Source organism: Prosopis cineraria, unplaced genomic scaffold, assembly GCF_029017545.1.
Source record: "Prosopis cineraria cultivar Desert tree isolate PC_DT_omini unplaced genomic scaffold, ASM2901754v1 PC1, whole genome shotgun sequence".
Taxonomy (NCBI): domain Eukaryota; kingdom Viridiplantae; phylum Streptophyta; class Magnoliopsida; order Fabales; family Fabaceae; genus Prosopis; species Prosopis cineraria.
This window is the reverse complement of record NW_026555332.1, coordinates 25,614,480-25,634,605: the sequence shown is the minus strand read 5'-3', so window position 1 is coordinate 25,634,605 and position 20,126 is coordinate 25,614,480. Positions and strand designations below refer to the sequence as shown.

Sequence of the window (20,126 nt, the reverse complement as noted above, 5' to 3'; positions counted from 1 at the left end):
CTTCTTCATAATTTGTGCACTATACACTACAAAATTGACATTCTAAGTCAATTTCACTATTGACAAAAAATGTCGATTATCGAAATTACACACCTAATCACTATCAAATCCACAATTCACACTCGATAATGAGTATTACTACTAATTACCCCTCATTACCAACTTTAACCTTTCTAGCCAAATTTTCTCTCACTACTCTCTTTCTAGATTGGGGCAAATCTTGCTTATAGCTTCAAAGCTTTATTGTTTCGATTCAAACTAGTCATAAAGTACTAGTTTAGTTTTAAAGAACTTTTCTATTACTATAGGGTAAGAAATCAACTCCTTAAAACTCCTAAATTCAATTTCTCACCAATTAAAACTAAGAGAAAATAGGGTAGACTCGGAGGTTAAGGTAGTATAAGACTTAGCCGATAAGTAATAGGTCATAAACACTGTCCTTGTTCCTGATTAGGCTTGCCCTAGCACATCTCCTACTCTTCTCCATGCCAGAACCCTTCTCTCACATTCTCCTCTTCTGTTTCTTGAGCTAGACATGTTCTTATTAATCAAAGTTCTACATTATGTGCCGCGATGCATCTATCCCTTGCCGCAGCGCGTGGCATAGTGAGAAAAATTCTTACTATGCACACATGCTCTACTTTAGGATTTCACTCTTTCACTCATATCTATTCATATAACATTCCAATAAGCTAAAATATTACTTCACTATATAAAACCTTAATCCTATATTAAATCACTGACTCAACTACTAATCAATCATTAATGCAGGATTAGAAATTCAGGATGTTATAGTCAATATATGTGCATACTATGTGTGATGTACATGGCATGATTATTGTGGTGGGAGTTCACTTAAGCAAAGGAGTAAAGTTAAATCCACGTGGTATTGAGAGCATACCGTTAAAATTGAAAGCTAGCCGCGGCACTGACCATTAAAATCAAGATGTAGCCATTGTCCTATGATCAATTAGAGACTGTTCTGCTTGTTTTTCAAGGAACTTGAACCTAATTAGTCTTTCTTAGTTCATAAGCAAGCTAGATTAGGGGTACAATATCCCATAGTTATTAGTATTAGAGAAAATTACAGATCACAAGTGAGTGAGTTAGCCTTAGCTAAGTAGCTCCTCATGAATGAAAGACTTGATTAGTCTGAGTTATAGATATAGCCACTTAATAGTCACCAGTTTCATATCGAAGGTATCAAAAGGGTATAAGGTTTGCATTAATCATATACTTCTATTTTTGGCCACATGGTTGTGATTATTGTGGTCTTGTATTTTTTTGGAGGTGTGTGGTAGTTACTATTGCAACCTTAATATGAGCATTAGTGATTATATGTGATGATATCTATTTGTGCTCGGCCACTTAGTTAGTATTTTTATGGTCAAGACTATTTTTGAAATACATGTATGTACCAGTTCTGAAAAGGTTTATAATTGTCATTTGCATCTAATATTAATTGATATGCAATTGTATAGGCTGGATTAACCTTGGTTACTAAGTAGTTGTATTCACCCCTCATTCTTTAATATTACAAGGCCTAGCTCTTTAAATCAAGACTGCAAAAAATGTTCAAAGGCTTAGGATTTAAAAGATGATCCTACTAGTAGGCCTTATAATTATTTATGTGCATTTTGAATTTTTATTTTTCAACTAAGATGTCATATATTTCATTTTGACTACTTCTGCTATTGTTGAAATAATGAATATTTATTTTGTGCCCTGGGTTATCTATGATATGGTTGTAAAACTAAGTAGGGCTGAAATACTAGTGCAAGTAGAAATTTGGGTAATTGGTGGAGATTGATAAGTGTTTTGTTAGTTTATGAAAAATTACTCCCCCTTATGTTTTTGTCACTCAAAGGGTTGGGTGTTGAAAGCTTGATATATGTGTGACTGATTAACTGTGGTATGTTGCACGAGTCTTGTATAGTCCATTGGATGTGGTCTAAAGGTTGGTGCAAGCTTTTGACACTTGTATTAGAAAATAAAGACCCTAGTTATGTGATATTATGAAAAAGAAGTGAGTTTTATAAAGAGTGTCCAACTTTTGATTGAAAAATGAATTGATTGTGAAATTAATGCTATTAGCTAGGACTAAGAGAAAGCTCTTTGTATCAAAAGTTCATTCCAGGAGCTATCATATAATAGCTTTATGCTTTAAATTTTAGGCAATACGCTGTGGTGCATGACACAAAGTATAACGTGCCACGATGTACCTGTCTTTGCTGCATTATTTTTGCTATTTTCAATTATTTTGTAGATGTATTGACTTGTTTTGAATCCCAAGCTTTAGCATATGTTTTAAACTCTAATTTGTTCACAACTAAGTAATAGAATGTTTTAGATTATGAAAACTTGGGATTCCTACTATTGCAATTTTATACAGTTGGTAATCCTTTTTTGAGTTACTCTTTGATTACCTCGATCTTAGAGATATAAGTAGATTAGTAAGGGTAACCTTACGTGTCTAATTGGAGATTTTATAGTACACATTATTGGAGAACTGTGGTGTATTAGACAACTTTTATTGAGTCTATTGAGTATGGTCTAGGGGAGGTTGTGAGCTTATGGTACTTAATTGTGATTTTACATGCCCTAGTATATTTTGAAAGTACAAATTGAGTATCAAAATTTTAATTAAAAAATTATTTGAATGTAAAACTAGTACCATTAACTAGAGTTCAAAGAAAGCTTTCTGTAGATACTTAAATTACTTCAATCAAATATCAAACAGAGAAAAGGGCTATGTCAGAAGTTTGACCAAAAAATCTACCATGATTGCTATCATGGGTTCTGCATTTTACACTATAGCATAAAATTTTATGCTATGGCATAATACTGTAATGTATTGTGCGAAAAATTGTTGTTTTTGGCTCTTTTAACGCTAGTTTGAGTTATTATCTTATCCTGTATAATTGATATGCTTCCTATATTTAAATAATAATTTTTCAATCAAGGTTTAAGCTTAAACACATTTAAAAAGGGTTTATTAGATTCCCAAACTTTTTAAAATATTTTCTAAATATGATTTAAATTTAACCCTTGTTTTTATCCTAGTAATTTAAGTTGAAGATTTGTTTTATCCTAATTACCATGATTGTGTTATGTGTGGTGTATTTCTGGTAACATCAAAGTGAGCATTATAGGTTCTAGGGTTATCCGCCCTTGATAGATTGGCCCAGTATATAAGCCCATGGGGCTTTACTGTGAATATGAAAGAGTTTGGGTTCTTGAGCATAATATTCCTTAGGCCTTTGTACGTAAATAATCCCATGATTCAATTTAGAGATCGAAGGGAACGGTTATCTTCCCAGATTCAAAATCACGTAAAATAAGGGGATCAGTTTTTCAAAACTAAATCGGTTATCTATCATATTCTTTCCAGTATTGAATTCTCTCTCTGGCTAGTGCTTTTTGCTGTGAGTCCACAAATTGAGTTTGGTCTGTAACTTCATTCTTGCATACAGTATATCACTTGGCAACACATAACAAATATGCTTTCCTCCTCAAAATCTTATACAGTTAATAGAGATTCTACTTTTCTAACCCATGAAACTTGGTGGAAGCTTTCAATAGAGATCTTGTCCATAATTTAAACATCTCAAAAGTTTCCAATCTTATCATTCATAATCCAACTCCTTGAATGATTGCTAAATGGAATGCTCGTCTCATCACTAAACTCTATGGCAGGGAGGAAGCTAATTCCATTTTAAGGATGCCTATCTCTTCTATTGGTTTGGTTGATCAACTAATTTGGTGTTCTAGTTCCTACATAGTCAAGGATGGTTACTCAAAAATTACTTTTGCACATCAAGATAGACTCTTAACAAAGGAAGGAATTTGTGATTTTGTTTGGAAACTTCAATTGCCTTACAAAACTCTCATATTCAATTGGAAGATTATTCATAAAGCGATAGCCATTGGGGATACATTAAACAAACATCATTTTAGCTCTAATATTCAACGTGTCTTTGGTTGTGACACACAAAAAACTTTGTATCAAGGTCTTATCTATATGTTCCTTGGACATTTCTGCCCAAGGTCTTGTCTTTTGGCTCTTGCAAACTTCAAAAGCTTTATACCAGAATCAAGAGATTCAAACTTTAGAACGCATTTATTTACTTCTACATGTGATATAGTATAAAATGAATTATGCTTTACATACAGGAAAGATAACTCCTGTCGAACAGGTCATTAGAGATTTCAATGAGCAATACCTCTTTCTCAAAGGTGCATGTCAAAGGAATAACAACTAACATCAAGGGAAAAATATTGGTCTTAGAACTTCTAAAGGAATGTCTATCTCTTACCATTAAAATCAAGCTCATATTCTCAATTGGAAGATCCAAGCGCATGTTTTTAAGAAAAGGAGAAAAATCTTATTGTGCTATATTTATCTCTCAACAATAAATGTTGGATTAAACTGCTTCTCAACAAATTTGATGCTATTTCTCCACAACTCTTCTTGGCCTTATGTGTTCACAGCATACTGTTATAGATCATGAATATTTCTTAGAATTAGTTTGAAAAGGGACGCAAGCTTTGGGTATTTGAGAATCTAATATAACAAGGGAGCTTGCTTTTGTCCCAACCGACAACATTCCATAGACTAGGAATTACAAAACTTTTGGACAACTTTAACAACTATACTGTTAAAAAATGTGGAGTACATGACTCGTCTTATCCTATTCTTTTTTTTTTCCCTTTTAATGCTTCTGCCTTATCTCTAACTTTCTAAACTTTATTTTACTGTTAATATATTTTCCTTTTTACCCGAAAAAAAAAAGGCTGAAAATCTTTATATCCAACTGGACAGCACTAAGCAATTCAGGAATATAATTACATGAAAGTTTCTTGGAGAAAAAAATTACATAAAAATTCCAATTTTTCCAAATCGTAAATTAGTGTATTAAAAATTGTCATTAGTTCCAAAAGATTAAAGTGATTATATTATTAGGTTTAAATGCTATTGTAATTGAAATAAGTCAATATAAAATTTAAATAAAATATTGGCAAAAATTTTAATAAAACCAATGCTTAAGTACCGCAAGTTGACAAATGATCACCAAAAACCTTGAAGATTAAAAACCACTACATATTACATTAATTTTAGGGATAACATATTTTCTGAATTTTAAATTAATTAGATTTCTACAATTTATTTTATTTTAATCAAGCCCTTATAGTTTAATCAATTAATTTTTTTTTAATTCTTGAAAGTTAAAATCCTTACATTTTTCCTTTAAAAAAAATTAAGAAATTTTATATTTCATTAAATGATTATATGACATTATAATTAATTATATAATTTTTATAACTCATGGATTGTTTTCTAAATATTTTTTATATATGTAGAAATTTTATAAAAAGTATAATAAAAATAAAAATAGTGGACTAAATCAAATTTTATTTTTTTTAATTTTGGCTAAAAGTATTAAATTAAATTTTCTGCAAACTCTAAGAATATTATTGTTTTGTAAATTTAATAATTTATTATTAATAATTTTAACCTTCAGATGTCAATGAATAAAATTATAAAAAATTAATTAAAATAAGATAAACTGTAAAGACTTCATTTAAAATTGAGTAAAACTGTAAGTATTTATAAATATATTTTTTCTTAATTTTATTCTAACATTTATAACGCTTAAATTCAACCCTATAACAAAAACCTTGGACAAACTTTTGATATATAAGTTTAACATTTATTGCCTGCTCAGTAACTCAACTTCACATCGAATTCATACTTATTCTTACAATTACATATACGGATCAAAACAAAGCAGCTAGGAGCAGAAAACAGAAATCAAACAAACTGCAGATTCGCATCACGATTAATCATTGAACAAAACATAAGCAATTTATTACAAGTAGGTCGATCGGCGATTTTTTTTTTTTCTCATCATCAGCAACTTCTAGTGTAGTCGCCGCAGCGTTGTCTGGGAGCACCTCCGTTTGACGACGGAAGGCAGCTCCGATAACCTTGATTTTGAGGACAGTTCACAGAAGCCTGATTCGCATTACTTGTTCTTGAGGTCGTCGACTGACTGATATCGTATAGCATTCTGGCTACTCGCGAATCTACCGGAAACTCCATCTCCAGGTCGTCGCCGACAACGCAGTCGAAGGATCCGTGGCCGCACGCGGTGGTGAAGCTGCCGTTGACCTTCTCTGAAGAAGTCGCTCTACTCAGATCTGCCTGGACCATCATCATCATCGTCATCGTCATCATAATCATCAAGAATGGCGGAGAGATTTGCCTGTTCATCTTCGATTCTCTCTCTCTCTCTCTCTCTCTCTCTCAATCTGCGTCACTTGGAGATTCAATTGATTGATTCACTTCGCCCGTCGGAGACAGAGAGGCTGTTTGTTGAATCTGGAAAGATAATGGATTCACTATTAAAGATGGAAACCTTCACCAACTTCATCATGAGCGCCAATATTTTATGCGTTTGCATTCGGTGCTCGCTCATCATTACGTGGCCAAATCGCTCACTATAAAGTGATTTCAACTGTCTATTTTAACTTAAATTTTAAATATTTTAAATATTATATTTATTACTACAAAAATTATAAAAAAAAAATCCTGACATTGAATCTCGATTGTCTTGTGTACTCATCTAGAATGAGAATCATGATATTCATAATATTTGATAAAATCTGCATCATCTAAATTTAAATTTTTTTTATTTTTAATTACATTTATCAAAACAAAAAATAAAAAACATAAAAAATTTTAATTAATTTTTTTTAATTAAGAATTTAGCCAGTACATATTTAATCTGAATGGTGAGATTTGGTATTAAAATTTTTTATAATATTTATAATTTAACTATCTAAATATATTTTGAACAATTCAATTATAATTTGTATGACTTAGTTTAATATTAAAATTTTTTTATTGTTGTTACATATTATATAGATATACTCTAAATAAGTCAGATTTAATATTATAATTTTTATAATTTTTATATTAATAAATATAATATTTAGAAATTAATTTAAAATGAATAGTAGAGATTATTTTAAGATAAAGTCAAAGACGGCAATTTGGCCACGTGTGATGAGCGCTCGCTGCTCATCAATGCCAACGCATATTTTATTAAAGTGCATCAACTTGGAAGAATCTTTTTAAATTAAATAAAAATATATAAATTTTTATTTTTTTTATTGATATAACACACGCACAAGATTATATAAATGTAATAAAATAAGATTCATGAACATATATGATAGAATATTGGGAAAAATTATGATAAATAATAAATATAAATATCTAAATTATATGAATTAAATTAAAAAATTAAATATAACAATTGAATTAATTAAAATTAGTTGGCAAAAAAGAATTAATTAAAATTAAGTGAAATTATAGAAAAAAAATCGAAACATAACTTTTTTGAATAAATATTAGTAACAAATATGATAATTATAAATTAATACATTCATGATTTTGTTGGCCAAACTCATTTAAGTTACATCCTTGTTTTTGTCTTAAATTTAGGAGATGATTAACTTAATCATAAATCAGTATCAAACTTAAGAACACATCATACTATTCATGAATATGAGCAATGAGACTATGAGAGTCGTCGTTCAAATTTCGCGTGCTGTTTGAAACCACCTTTTAAATATAATAGCAGCGATGGATGGAAATGTACTTCAACGGCTTTTTTCTTTTTTTGTTTAATAAATAAAATAAGTCTTGAACTCTCACTGTAAAAATATCTTAAACCCTAAACACTTAAAATATATAAAATAAATCTTAAATTTTTAATTCATAACAAATTAAGTTCTATCATTATTTTTTTAAACTATTCCAGTTCACCATTACTGTTCATTGTGGGCTTCAATTAATTAGCACCACAAATTCTAAAATATTATATGAGTATTGTCTTGGACTTTGAATTTTAAAATTTTGAATAAACTATTCCTATCATTTATATATAAAACATTAACAATAATGTAAACCAAATTAGTTTTAACATAGTTCGCCGTGGTAAATGTATCGTTAGCTGTAGCAAACAACCAACAATTTTGTAAAATAACATTTTTGTCTTTTTTTGTTATGTTTTTTAAATAATTAGTATCTCATACATTCGTATATTCTATAACTTTAATTTAATTATATTTTAAATAATATTTATTTATTTAATAATAAATATTTGAGATCCCATTAAAAATAAGAACGCAACTCAACAAGCAAGACAGGAAGTGGCTTGGTTCGGTGGGAAATTTGACTTTGGCAATCATGATTCATTTACTTTAATTATTTTTAATTTTTGAAAATTACTACGTTTTATGATCTTTTTGTTAAAATTGATATTTTTTTCGTTTTCATCATGTGCTTTGATGGAAAAAAACTATATACTTTTTTTTTTAGTTATCCAATATGTCCCCATAACTGACAACTGTGAGACATTTAAAGAATTCTCTTCTCCTAAAAAATGTTTTTCTTTACACACTTTCAATGATCAAATCCTAAAATGATACTTAAAGGGTCTAAATCACCATCATTTATATCACTCTCACTTGGTGAAAAAAAATATTGCATACTTTAAACTTCATTAAGTTTTAAATGTCGGTTAATTTAAGTATTCAGTTGTAATTTCATTAATTCAAAATGTTTAAAAATGCTTGATTAGCTTTCTATACTTTTTTTTTTACTGAAATTCACCACCTAAATAAAGAGAGAGAGAGAATAACAATTAAGTCTGAAAAAAATAAATTAATGACAGTTATTTAAAAATTAAGTTGCAAATAAGGATTTAGATTCAAATAAAAATCACATGCAAATGGAACATATTTAAAATTTAAATATTTTATAGATATGCTTAAAATTTCTAAATTTATAATTATTAGAATTGATATTTGTAATTTTTTTAAAAAATTATTAGTTATCAAGTGGCTTATTATTGTAATTTTTCCACTGACGCAATGCACTTATATTAATTTTTATTTGATTTAAGAGAAATAAAGAGTTAATTTGAGGAAAATGAAAGAGATAGAGAGGAGATGAAATTTTAATGAGTTCAATTTTCTTAGAAAATATAATAAAGGGAAAATATAAAAGAAATATGTAAAAAGAATTAAAGATAGAGCAAATAAATTAATTAAAAAAATTTCCTTAGGGTCCAGCTTCTAGGCCTCAACTTGTATAAAAAAAATGCCTAAAAATATATATTTGTGTGCATAATATAAAAAAAATTGTAATCTCATTTATTTTATTTTATGTTCGATCAAACTCATTAATAGTGAAATACTTTTTTTAAGTATAACTCTCATATTCATTGTAAGATTTTACTATACTTTGCATGTTCAACACTTTTTTTTTTAACATGTTAAAAATTAAATTGATTATTAAACCGATTAAAATACTAATTTAAATATTAATGATTAAAGATGTAATTAAATTATGATCAGATTGATCATAAATAAAATATTTTATTAAATCAGTTAAATTATTATATTTTTTATTCTACAAAAGTCCCACATTTTTACGCTTTTCCATATCACATGAAATTAAAAAAATAAAAAAAATTTGAAAATATTTGCCATTGGGTGCCATTATTGATATTGTATGTACAGCACCAACTGGTACCCAACTTACACTAATATAAATGGACATGTACATTCCATATATGTACAGTTGATGACGTCTTAGGATAAGAATTTTTTGTTTTAAATTGTAGTAAATTAATGTGAACATCCAACCTTCTAAATTTTTTATGGGAACATAATTGTACAAACATAAAGAAAGAGACCTAATTCACAGAGTCACCAAGAAAATAGTAATAGAATATAGGAGCAAATTAAAGCTGACGCAACTTAATAGAGCGAAGAAGAAAACTATATTGTGAAATGTGAACAACCCTCTATTATTATTTATTCTATTAGTAAATGCACAATTTCAACTATATATATATAGAAGGAAGGTGGGATAACCCTTTCATGGGGGTTGGCTTGTGGATATATACAATACAACTTTTCCATTATTAAATATTAAAAATATACTTTTAATCCTTTAATTTTATATAAAATTTTAATAATCATTTAATTTTGTAAAATATTTTTTAGTCTTTTAATCCTAATATCATTAATTTTAAATTATTATTTTTTGTGTTAATAATTGTTGTTTTAAAAAAAATAAGCTTAATATGTCAACATTTGAAAATGTTTTGTCAATATTTAAAAGTTTAATGTAAAAATTTATTATAATAAAACTAACAATGTTAGGATTAAATGACTAAAAAGATACTTTATAAAATTAAAGAATTAAAATAAAATGTTATATAAAGTTAAATTATTAAATTTATATTTTAACCTTTATTAAATAAACCAATCAAAGATTCGTGACTTTTCTCTCAAATGCCACAGCCGTAAACATTCGTATGCATAATGGGATGAAAAAAGAGTTAAAAGTTGAAAAATAATTGAAAAACACACTATAAATATACAACCAGACTAGGTTTAGTTTATTTAAGCTTGAAAAATAAATTATTTTTAAATAGATCTAGAGATTTATCAAATATATATTTCATAGAAAAGGTATAAAATTATTTTACATTTGATTATAATAATAAAATTCTCTATTATTTAGTGATTTTCAAATTGTATGATATCTTTGTCTATGATATTTTTAACTTTTATGATATTTCTCTGTATATCTGTATTTTTATAAAAAAATTACTCATTTATTGCATTATTATTTTCCGAATCTACCTTATCAAAATAATTAGAAATATGTTTTTATATTCTGTTTTTTCCAAAATTTTTAAAAATAATATAAAATTTTATAAAAGTTATTTTTTCATAAAAATATTTATATAAATAAAAAAAATCTATGAATCAATATTTTAATGTTTTATTACAACAAAGTAAACCACATCGTTATATATTCCCTCTAAAAGTTAAAAAAACCTTAAAAAGTAGAAATTTCACGGTTAATCAACTTCAACTAGCTATTATATATACATACATATATATAATATTATAATCAATCTCAAACTTATGATTTTATTATAGTTTGGATCCAGACATCCGGACGTCTAATTCCAATTTTATTCTATTCACAGGAGGCAAGTGGTAACACCAACACACTAATAATAAAATTAGTCAGTGAAATCTGACCCCAAAAAAAAAAAAACATAGTCTGTGAAAGTGAACAAAACTAAGTCAACGAAGCCAAAGTCGAAGAAAAAATCAACTCCGGAATCATTACAATAATTAACCTGCCGTCCTGAACTATTATTCACCCATTTTAATTGATTAATTTTTTATCTTTTCCTTGGCCAAAATTTCTGATCCATTTTTCCTTTCGGGGAAAAAAAAGATTAACTCCAAAAGGACTAGAATCACGTTTTCCTCATGTTAAATATGAATTTTGATTATTCTTACACTTAAACAATGAAAATTAATAGCCGTGTTCAATTTGGGGACTATGGAAACCAATCTTGGTCCCAAAAAGTAAAAGAAGTCCTTCTATTGTCCTTTTTTGAAGTTTCAGAATTAAAAAAAAAATCAAAGTTTCTATTCTCTCGTTTCTTCTCAATTATTTTTATGAAAATCTGTTTCTAAATTTAATATTTTTTCCAATTTTGAAAAATTTTTAATGCTTTTTATGACGTATTTTTTGAATTATAATAATATATATCTTTAATTTAATAACAGGTCCTTAAAACTTTGGTTTTCACAATATTTTTCTAAATTACAAGGTCACTGTCAAATACTGCGTTAGAGATCACAATTATATTAGTTACAAAAAAGAAGATAACTCCCACACCCTGAAAAGTAGAGAGTAGGGATAGCAAAATTACTACGGTGGCATTACAAACAAGCCAATCAATTGGCCTTTCCAAAGGAATGGCTAAGAGTGATAGTTCAATATTACATTATGAGGCTCTTGATATCCTAACGTAGCTAAATAGTGGATGGTCGTGAGCAATAGTTCAGTCTCACATCAAATTTTCGAATAATTTAGCAAACATTGTATTGTATTTTAATATTTGATATTTGCTAAATTATTCAAATAATAGGTAAAATATTCAATTATTTTTTAAGAAAACAAGTGAAAAGAAATTTGAAGATGTATTGCAGAATATTCCTGAAGAATAATTGAATACCATCGAATGTATCTTGTAGAAAAAGTTTTGCAATTAGCTTTTCAATTATTTTTCACATTACTTCAAAAAGTTGCAATGCATATTCAAGAATATATTTTGCAAGTAGCTTCAATTATCTTTCATTTTTTTAAAAAAAGTTTTCAATAATCTTAAAGAGTCTTTAATTTTTTTATGAGTATTCATTAATCTTTCAAAGTTTTCAACGTATGTTAAAAAAAAAATCTACAAGTATTTTCAATTATCTTCCACCTTTCTTCGAAAGTTTCCAATCATTTTCAAGAATTTTCAATTTTTTTTCATGAGTCTTCGTTAATCTTAAAAAATCTTCAATATGTCTTCAATATCATTGGAAGATGAAAGAAGAAAAAAAATTAATGATTAGCTCCAATTATCTTCCACCTTGTTTCAAATGTCTTAAATAATTGAAGGGGTTTTGAATATTCTTTGAAAAATTGGTTGATAAAAAAAAAAATCCTGCAAAATATCTTCAATAGTTTTTAATTGTTCTTCAGGAATTTACAATGTGTCTTTAAATTCGTTTTACTTGCAATGGTTTTCACATGCTTTCGTTAAATGTTCGAATATTTTATTTATTATATGAATACTTTAGAAAATGTTTGAATGTTTTAAAAAAGAAAAAAATTATATATCTAGTGAAATTCAAAAACGATAGCCAAGTTTTTAAAACTTGAGTTTAATTTAAAATTCGGCTATAAGGATAATAATACTATTATTACATATATGTTACATCAATCAAATAATTAATTTATAACTATTTCTTTAACAATTTATGACTATAATTTTAACTTTTTTTACAATTGTAACTTCACATATCTAATAATTAAACAATTATGTGTTATTAACAAAATTTAATATTACAACTATTTTATTACTAACTTACAAGCATAATTTTAACTTTTTATAAATGTAACTTCATATATTTAATAATTAATTGATCGGTTTAGTTATTAAATATGTAAAGTTATAGTTGTAAAAAGTTAAAATTATAGTTATGAATTACTAAAATAATTATAAATTATTTAACTGATGTAATGTAGATATGTTTAATAAGGATATTATTATCTTTTTATTTTAATTTTAAATTACACTTAGTTTCTAAGGGACCTCAGTTATAATTTTTAAATTTTAAGAGACTTATTGATAAATAAATTTACTCTTGAGACTTTTATATAATTTTTTCTTAAAAAATTTTTGAAAATCGAACGTCTTATTCTAAAAAATTAGGTCCCTTGAGGAAAATATCCAAATAAATATATAATATTCCTGAAATATTTTCCAAACTTATTAAAGGGGTAATTAAGTCTCTTCATGTTTAGACATAATTCTTTTTGAGGACCATGGTCTTTTAAAATATTTAATCCACACTGAGGTTCATTTACCCAAATGTCACAGTCAATTGGTGGTTTTTACCGACTTTCCCATAAAATTTCTGCATAGTGAACCTTAACCACTCGGTCAAAAATAAAAAAAAAGAATAACCACAAGCTATATGTAGATATATATTAGATATACTTTTCCGGCCAACATCGGCATATAATTAATAGATTATTAGATATACTTATTATAATGCAAATGGAAAGAATTAAGAGCACATCAGCATTACATCTTATAATATTAATAAAAATTATCCTAAATATTCGCCTTCATGAGTTTAGTTACTAAGAACATATTTTAAGAACAAACAAATAATAAAAATAAATATTTTTTATTCTCTTTTATTTTTCATAATAATAATCACATACTTAAAAGTTGTTTTTATTTTTTTATTTTTCAGAATACTTTTTAAAAATACGTTATTAAATAAATTTTTTTATTTTTCTATTTTGGGAAACATAAAACTATTTTTATATTTTTAAACAGGCCCTAATTTTTTGGATAACGATATTAATTCAGCGAGTAATTTAAAATAAAAAAAAGTTTGTTTTCCCTATAAATGAGCACTATCAACTTCAATTACCTATGACTCTTTTTTGGCCAAAAAAAATGCAGTCACCTATCACCCAATTCTAAATTCAGTTAATGGTGGGTAAAATCTATAATTCAGGCTAGCTGGACTCTTAGTCTAAATAAAACTTAAACTTATAAAATAACTTAAATAATAAAATAATAATATAAACAAATTAGGCTTTAGACTAACTTAAATATTTAAATTATTAAATATTTTTTATTTTGAAGCTTATTTTAGTTTTTGTCACATATTTTTGTGACGCTTAAAATATGGTAGACTCAATATTTTTTTAAAAAGTTATGGGTCATGAAGTTTAAAAACTAGATTAAAATACATTTCTAAAATTTTTTGTAGATAATTTACAAATTTAAAATTATAAAATATAACGAGATAAATATTTTAATTTTTAAGAAAGTATCTATAATAATGACTCAACTATACATAGTCTTTTAATATAAAATAAATGAAGTCTTAAGGAATTAATTAATACTTCTTCTATTTAAAAATATAAGGCATTTTTTGAGGAGTTGGATGTTAAAAAATATAAGGCATTTTTAATCTTTCAAAATATAATTATTGCTTTTTTTTAGTGTCTCTATTAATAATGATTTTATATTTATTTAAGGTGTTTAATAGGGATAACTATGAAAAGATAGGGTCAGTTAAAAAGTAAATAACTACTTTATTTAGGAGTGAGATTCAGTTAAAAATATCTTACATTTTTTAATGGAAGGAGTATAATATATATATATATATATATATGTAATGTTTTTTTCTAAATGTAAAAAGCATGTAGGCCTGGATTTTGTTTCGTCTATTTGGACTACTTTGAATATACCCAATGTTGAAAACAATACTTATGCCTGGCTAAATTTTTTTTGAAATTTTAACTCAAATTATTATATCTATTAATAAAAGTTTTTGTCATTTAAATAAATGATCGAATATTTAAATCCCAACTTTTATTTGCATAACAATTCAATTGAGAGATGTCTATACTTTATTTCCGTAATCTCAAAAAAGATAGTATTTATTATTGATGGAGCTTACTCCAATAATGATAAAATAAGCACACTAAAGAATTTCTTTGATTTATGGTATAATGATGGGTTGAGCAAAGCGCGAAGATTGTATATGTTCTTCACTAAACGGCAAAAGCGACTTACTTTTATGTAGTCAATATTCAATAAGATACTGATTAATAATTAATCGTAATCCGAATTTTTGAAGGTTTGGGGATGGAGGCCAAAAGGGAATCAATAGTCAGAAAAGGTCATAGCTCGCCTACCGTTCTTAGAAAAAAAATTTTTTGGATACAAAAATATTAATGAAATTATCAATAAGTTATACTAAATGTTCTTTAAGTTTTATTGATATTATTTTGAACTTTTTCCAAATTTGGAATTTATACAGTCTTTCCTTAAAAATGAAAAGTAAAGCACACAAACGGTCCTCTGTTTTATTAAATTTTTAAAAATTATGACCATTTTTTAAATGAAAAGGAGATCAAGAGTATTGCATAGCTAATTTCAATGAAAAATAAAAAAAAATCTGTATCATCTAAAAATAATAATAATATACATACATGCATGCAAGTCCTTCTAAACATGCATACAGTTCAATATGCATTTAGTATTATCTAATTGTCAAGTCAAATTATGATATTTCATACTATTAGAATTTAAAAAAAAAAAAACCCAGAGTTTGAATTCTCAAACTTGCTCAGTTGAAAACAAATCTCTCTCTCTCTCTCTCTCTCTCTGTTTTTTTTTTTTTTTTTTAATGAACTTCAGTGGCTAAACTTATATCTAGTTTCACAAGATATTGACTTTTACGTATAAATTCCGCAAAGGTTTTCTTTCCTCGTATGTTTTTTTTTTTGGGAGAATAATAAATAAGTCCTATCAAAATAAACAAATAATAAATAAATATCACAAAATGACATCATTACTTTGAAGTTTTGATAACTTATATGACATGAATTTTTTTATAAAATTATGATTCTGACCTTCAATAAAATAATAAAAATGTAATTGTTAAAACCTATAATGAAATTCTTACAAACAAAAGCAAAGTTGTTGTGACTAACAATACATCTAATTATAAATTTAGTCTAGTTGTACAATAACAACCACGCTTTTTATATTACAAGATTTACTTTTCTTAATTAGTAACAACTTTATTTTAAATTTTAATAAACACTTTTTATTATTTTATAGAGGCTTAAAAATGCAATTTTATAAATAATTATGATAGATAAGTCCTTTGATATTATATTAATTATCTCATCTCATGTTACAAAGGATTTATTTATCATTTATTTATTTATTTATTTTTACGGAAAAAAACAGAGAACGAGTGGGTAATTACGACTAAAGCCTCCTCGTTTGACTAATGATACGCCAATTTTAGAAGTTAAAACCATCTCATCAATATTACTTTGAATTGTGAACAAAGTCCAAACAAGAAAGGCCACTTGGTTCGCTAGCACCATCTTGTGGGCTTGGAGCTTCATTCAGCTTTTGGCACCTGAATTCTTCTAGCCTTCCTTATCCTATAGCGACGTGCCAGCAAGCAACAATCAAAGGAAACGAAAAAGCTATAATTATCTGAAATCTTAAAGAGTAATTTCATTCATCTTTTGTTCTGTACATGAAATTCCGTCCTGTCTTCTTCATCAGAAGATGACCCTGATTCGCCGTACCATCACCGCATTCTTCCTTTCTTTGTCCCTGTTTTGCCTTTCCATTCTCGTCGTCGTCGATTCTTACGATCCCGTTGACATCTTCAGCATCAACTGTGGTTCTCGTGGAAATTCTTCCCTAGGAAACAGGACATGGATTGGAGACATCGATTCAAAGCTCTTGTCTTCTTCACAAGACAAATCCAGTCCTGCTACTGCAATCAATCAATCTCCCTCCACCATTCAGGTTCCGTACACCACAGCTCGTCTCTCTCGTTCTAAGTTCACCTATTCTTTTCCTGTTACTCCAGGTCAGAAGTTCGTTCGCCTTTTCTTCTACCCAACCTCGTACCCAGGTTTTGATTCCTCTAATGGCTTCTTCACGGTGGAATCCGGTGGGTTTACTCTGCTTAAGGACTTCAACGCTTCTCTCAATGCTCTGGCTGAAGGTAGTGACACCTTGCTCAGAGAATATTGCGTCAACGTCGATGATGCTGGGAGGCTCAACTTGACCTTTTCTCCTAACTCGACGAACCCAGATTACTATGCTTTCATCAATGGAATCGAGATCGTCTCCATGCCTACTGACCTTTACTACACAGAATCCGACGGTCAAGGGGTTCCATTTGTGGGTCGTAGTGGAAGCTTTTTCACTATCGGAAATAACTCTGCTTTGGAAAAAGAGTATCGGCTTAACGTTGGTGGAAAAGCAATATCTTCTGATTACGACACGGGGATGCTCAGGTCTTGGGAACCAGATGATTCTTTTGTGAAGTCTCCGAGTTACTTACCTGTTCAAATTCTACCTGTGAATCTTACTTACAGCATAGAACCTGATTATACAGCACCTGTTGATGTCTATTTAACAGCAAGAGATATGGGAAAAAACGCTACTTGGAACAAGTTGAATAACCTTACTTGGGAATTCTCTGTAGATTCTGGGTTTACCTACATGGTTAGGCTTCACTTTTGCGAGCTTGACCCAAACATTACATCTTCTAGTGACAGAGCGTTCTTCATCTACATAGCTGGACAGGTTGCTGAGGATAACGCAGATATTCTGAAATGGGGAAAGCAAAAAGGGGTTCCGGTTCACAGAGATTATGTTGTTTCTGTAAGAGGAAATCAGAAGAAGGAGAAGCTTTTGCTCCAAATGCATCCTCTCCCAGATAGCAAAACTGTTTACAGCGATCCGATCTTGAACGGACTTGAGATTTTTAAAATCAGCGACCCAGCAAGCAATAATCTCGCCGGACCCAATCCTGACCTTCCACCTCTTCCTCTGACGCCACCGACGTCAGTTCAGAAATCCAAAAAAAGTAGCAGTAATACAACGACAATAGTCGGCGTCGTTGTTGGTGTGGTTGCCGGCATCATTTTACTCTTCATTATTGGTGCTTTCTTCCTCATCAGACGGGGGAAGAGGATCAAGGATTCAAAGTCCAGTGATGCAGGCTCCAAGTGGGGTCCACTGTCGCATTCCACGGCGAAATCCACCACCACGACTGCCTCCACTCTGCCGTCCGATCTCTGCCGTTACTTTTCAATCGCTGAGATCAGAGCCGCCACCAACAACTTCGACGAAGTCTTTATCATCGGCATCGGAGGATTCGGCAACGTGTACAAAGGCTACATCGACGACAGCACCATCCCGGTGGCGATCAAGCGGCTTAAACCGGATTCACAACAAGGGGCCCACGAGTTCAAAACCGAGATTGAAATGCTCTCACAGCTTCGTCACCTTCATCTAGTTTCTCTTATAGGTTACTGCAACGAAAACAACGAGATGATCCTGGTCTACGATTTCATGGCTCGTGGGACCCTCCGTGACCATCTGTATAACTCCGAAAACCCACCTCTTACATGGAAGCAAAGGCTTCAGATTTGTATCGGAGCAGCAAAGGGATTGCATTATCTTCATTCAGGTGCGAGATATACTATCATTCACCGCGACGTGAAGTCGACGAATATCTTACTCGACGAGAAATGGGTTGCCAAGGTTTCCGACTTCGGACTATCCAGAATCGGACCGACGGGCATGTCGAAGGCTCACGTCAGCACAGTGGTGAAGGGCAGTATGGGGTATTTAGACCCAGAATACTACAAACGCCAACGTTTGACTGAGAAGTCCGACGTGTACTCCTTCGGCGTGGTGCTGTTCGAGATATTATGCGCCAGGCCGGCGCTGATACGTACGACGGAAAAGAAACAGGTGTCACTTGCTGATTGGGGCAAGCATTGCTACCAAATGGGGTCGCTGGATCAAATTGTGGACCCAGATTTGATAGGAAAGATATCGCCAGAGTGTTTGAGGAAGTTCGGCGAGATAGCTGCTAGCTGTCTACTGGACGATGGGACCCAGCGGCCATCCATGAACGACGTCGTTTGGGGATTGGAGTTTGCATTGCAGCTGCAGGAGAACGCAGAACAACAGACAAACGAAAGTGAAAGAGAAGAGGTTGGTGGAGGAGGTAAAAGCTCTGAGGGTAGCCATGACGATTTGTTCAGTAGCAGTAGCGGAATGAGTGTAGGGGCATTTCCGGAATTTAACAAGGGTTTTAGTGGAGTGAGCATGATGACAAGTAGCGGAGGCCGTAGTTATGGGACGAAGGAAACAGATTCGTTGATGACAGTGAATATTTTTTCAGAGATCGGAGATCCAAAAGCACGATGAATGGATAAAGTGTTGAAGCTTGAACGTACTATTTTGTGACAGTATTTTATTTTTCTGCGGATATGTCATCAGGCGTAAGCGTGTGCGTGGAAGTTGTGTTTTGTTAACTAGGATTGTAAGTTTTAATATTTTTTCCTTTGTTGGGTTAGATGTAAGCTGTAATTGTTAGTCATATTCTGACATTCCTGAATTGCTAGAAGCATTTCAATCAATGTCAAGTAAACAGTTACTGCTAATAGTATTATACGGCAGATTGTTTCGAGTTTAATATTTGGAAGCTCCGATTCAATTAAAACTAGTAATTTGACCAAATTCAATGGATCACTTTAAATGAACTCAAAAAGTTTTAGGATGAAGTCTTAGATTTTAAAAAATTTTCTTTACTTTAGACTCATTTGCTCCATTCAAATAAGTTCGAGAAGATATGAGTCGAGCTTGAATTTAAGTGAGCATAATCTGAATATTCAAAGTCTTTTTTCAATAGTAATAAAATAAAATTTAAATTAGATAAAAATTAAAAATATTTATTTTTTAAGATAAAAATTAAAATTGATTAAAAAATAATAGAATATAATATTTAACAATTTAAATATTCAGACTAATTCGAATAGGGCTGAATTTGAGTATATAAATATTTTTTAGTATATTTGAATATTTAAAGCTTGATCTGAA

At 29.4% G+C, this 20,126-nt stretch overlaps 2 protein-coding genes across 2 annotated transcripts; one reads left to right on the top strand and one right to left on the bottom strand.

The window, feature by feature from the left end:
• Positions 1-5,689: 5,689 nt before the first annotated feature.
• On the bottom strand, positions 5,690-6,447 carry LOC129316457 (uncharacterized). Its single transcript, XM_054960887.1, has one exon. It carries the CDS (start codon positions 6,272-6,274, stop codon positions 5,912-5,914), a length of 363 nt encoding a protein of 120 aa, XP_054816862.1. The 5' UTR covers positions 6,275-6,447; the 3' UTR covers positions 5,690-5,911.
• Positions 6,448-16,556: 10,109 nt separating this feature from the next.
• On the top strand, positions 16,557-19,722 carry LOC129316452 (receptor-like protein kinase FERONIA). The gene has a single exon (XM_054960880.1). It carries the CDS (start codon positions 16,782-16,784, stop codon positions 19,452-19,454), a length of 2,673 nt encoding a protein of 890 aa, XP_054816855.1. The 5' UTR covers positions 16,557-16,781; the 3' UTR covers positions 19,455-19,722.
• The last annotated feature ends 404 nt before the right edge of the window (positions 19,723-20,126 follow it).

Bases quoted from the DNA above. Each gene is read 5' to 3' on its own strand.
- LOC129316457 (XM_054960887.1), bottom strand. From the start codon at position 6,274: ATGAACAGGCAAATCTCTCCGCCATTCTTGATGATTATGATGACGATG.
- LOC129316452 (XM_054960880.1), top strand. From the start codon at position 16,782: ATGACCCTGATTCGCCGTACCATCACCGCATTCTTCCTTTCTTTGTCC.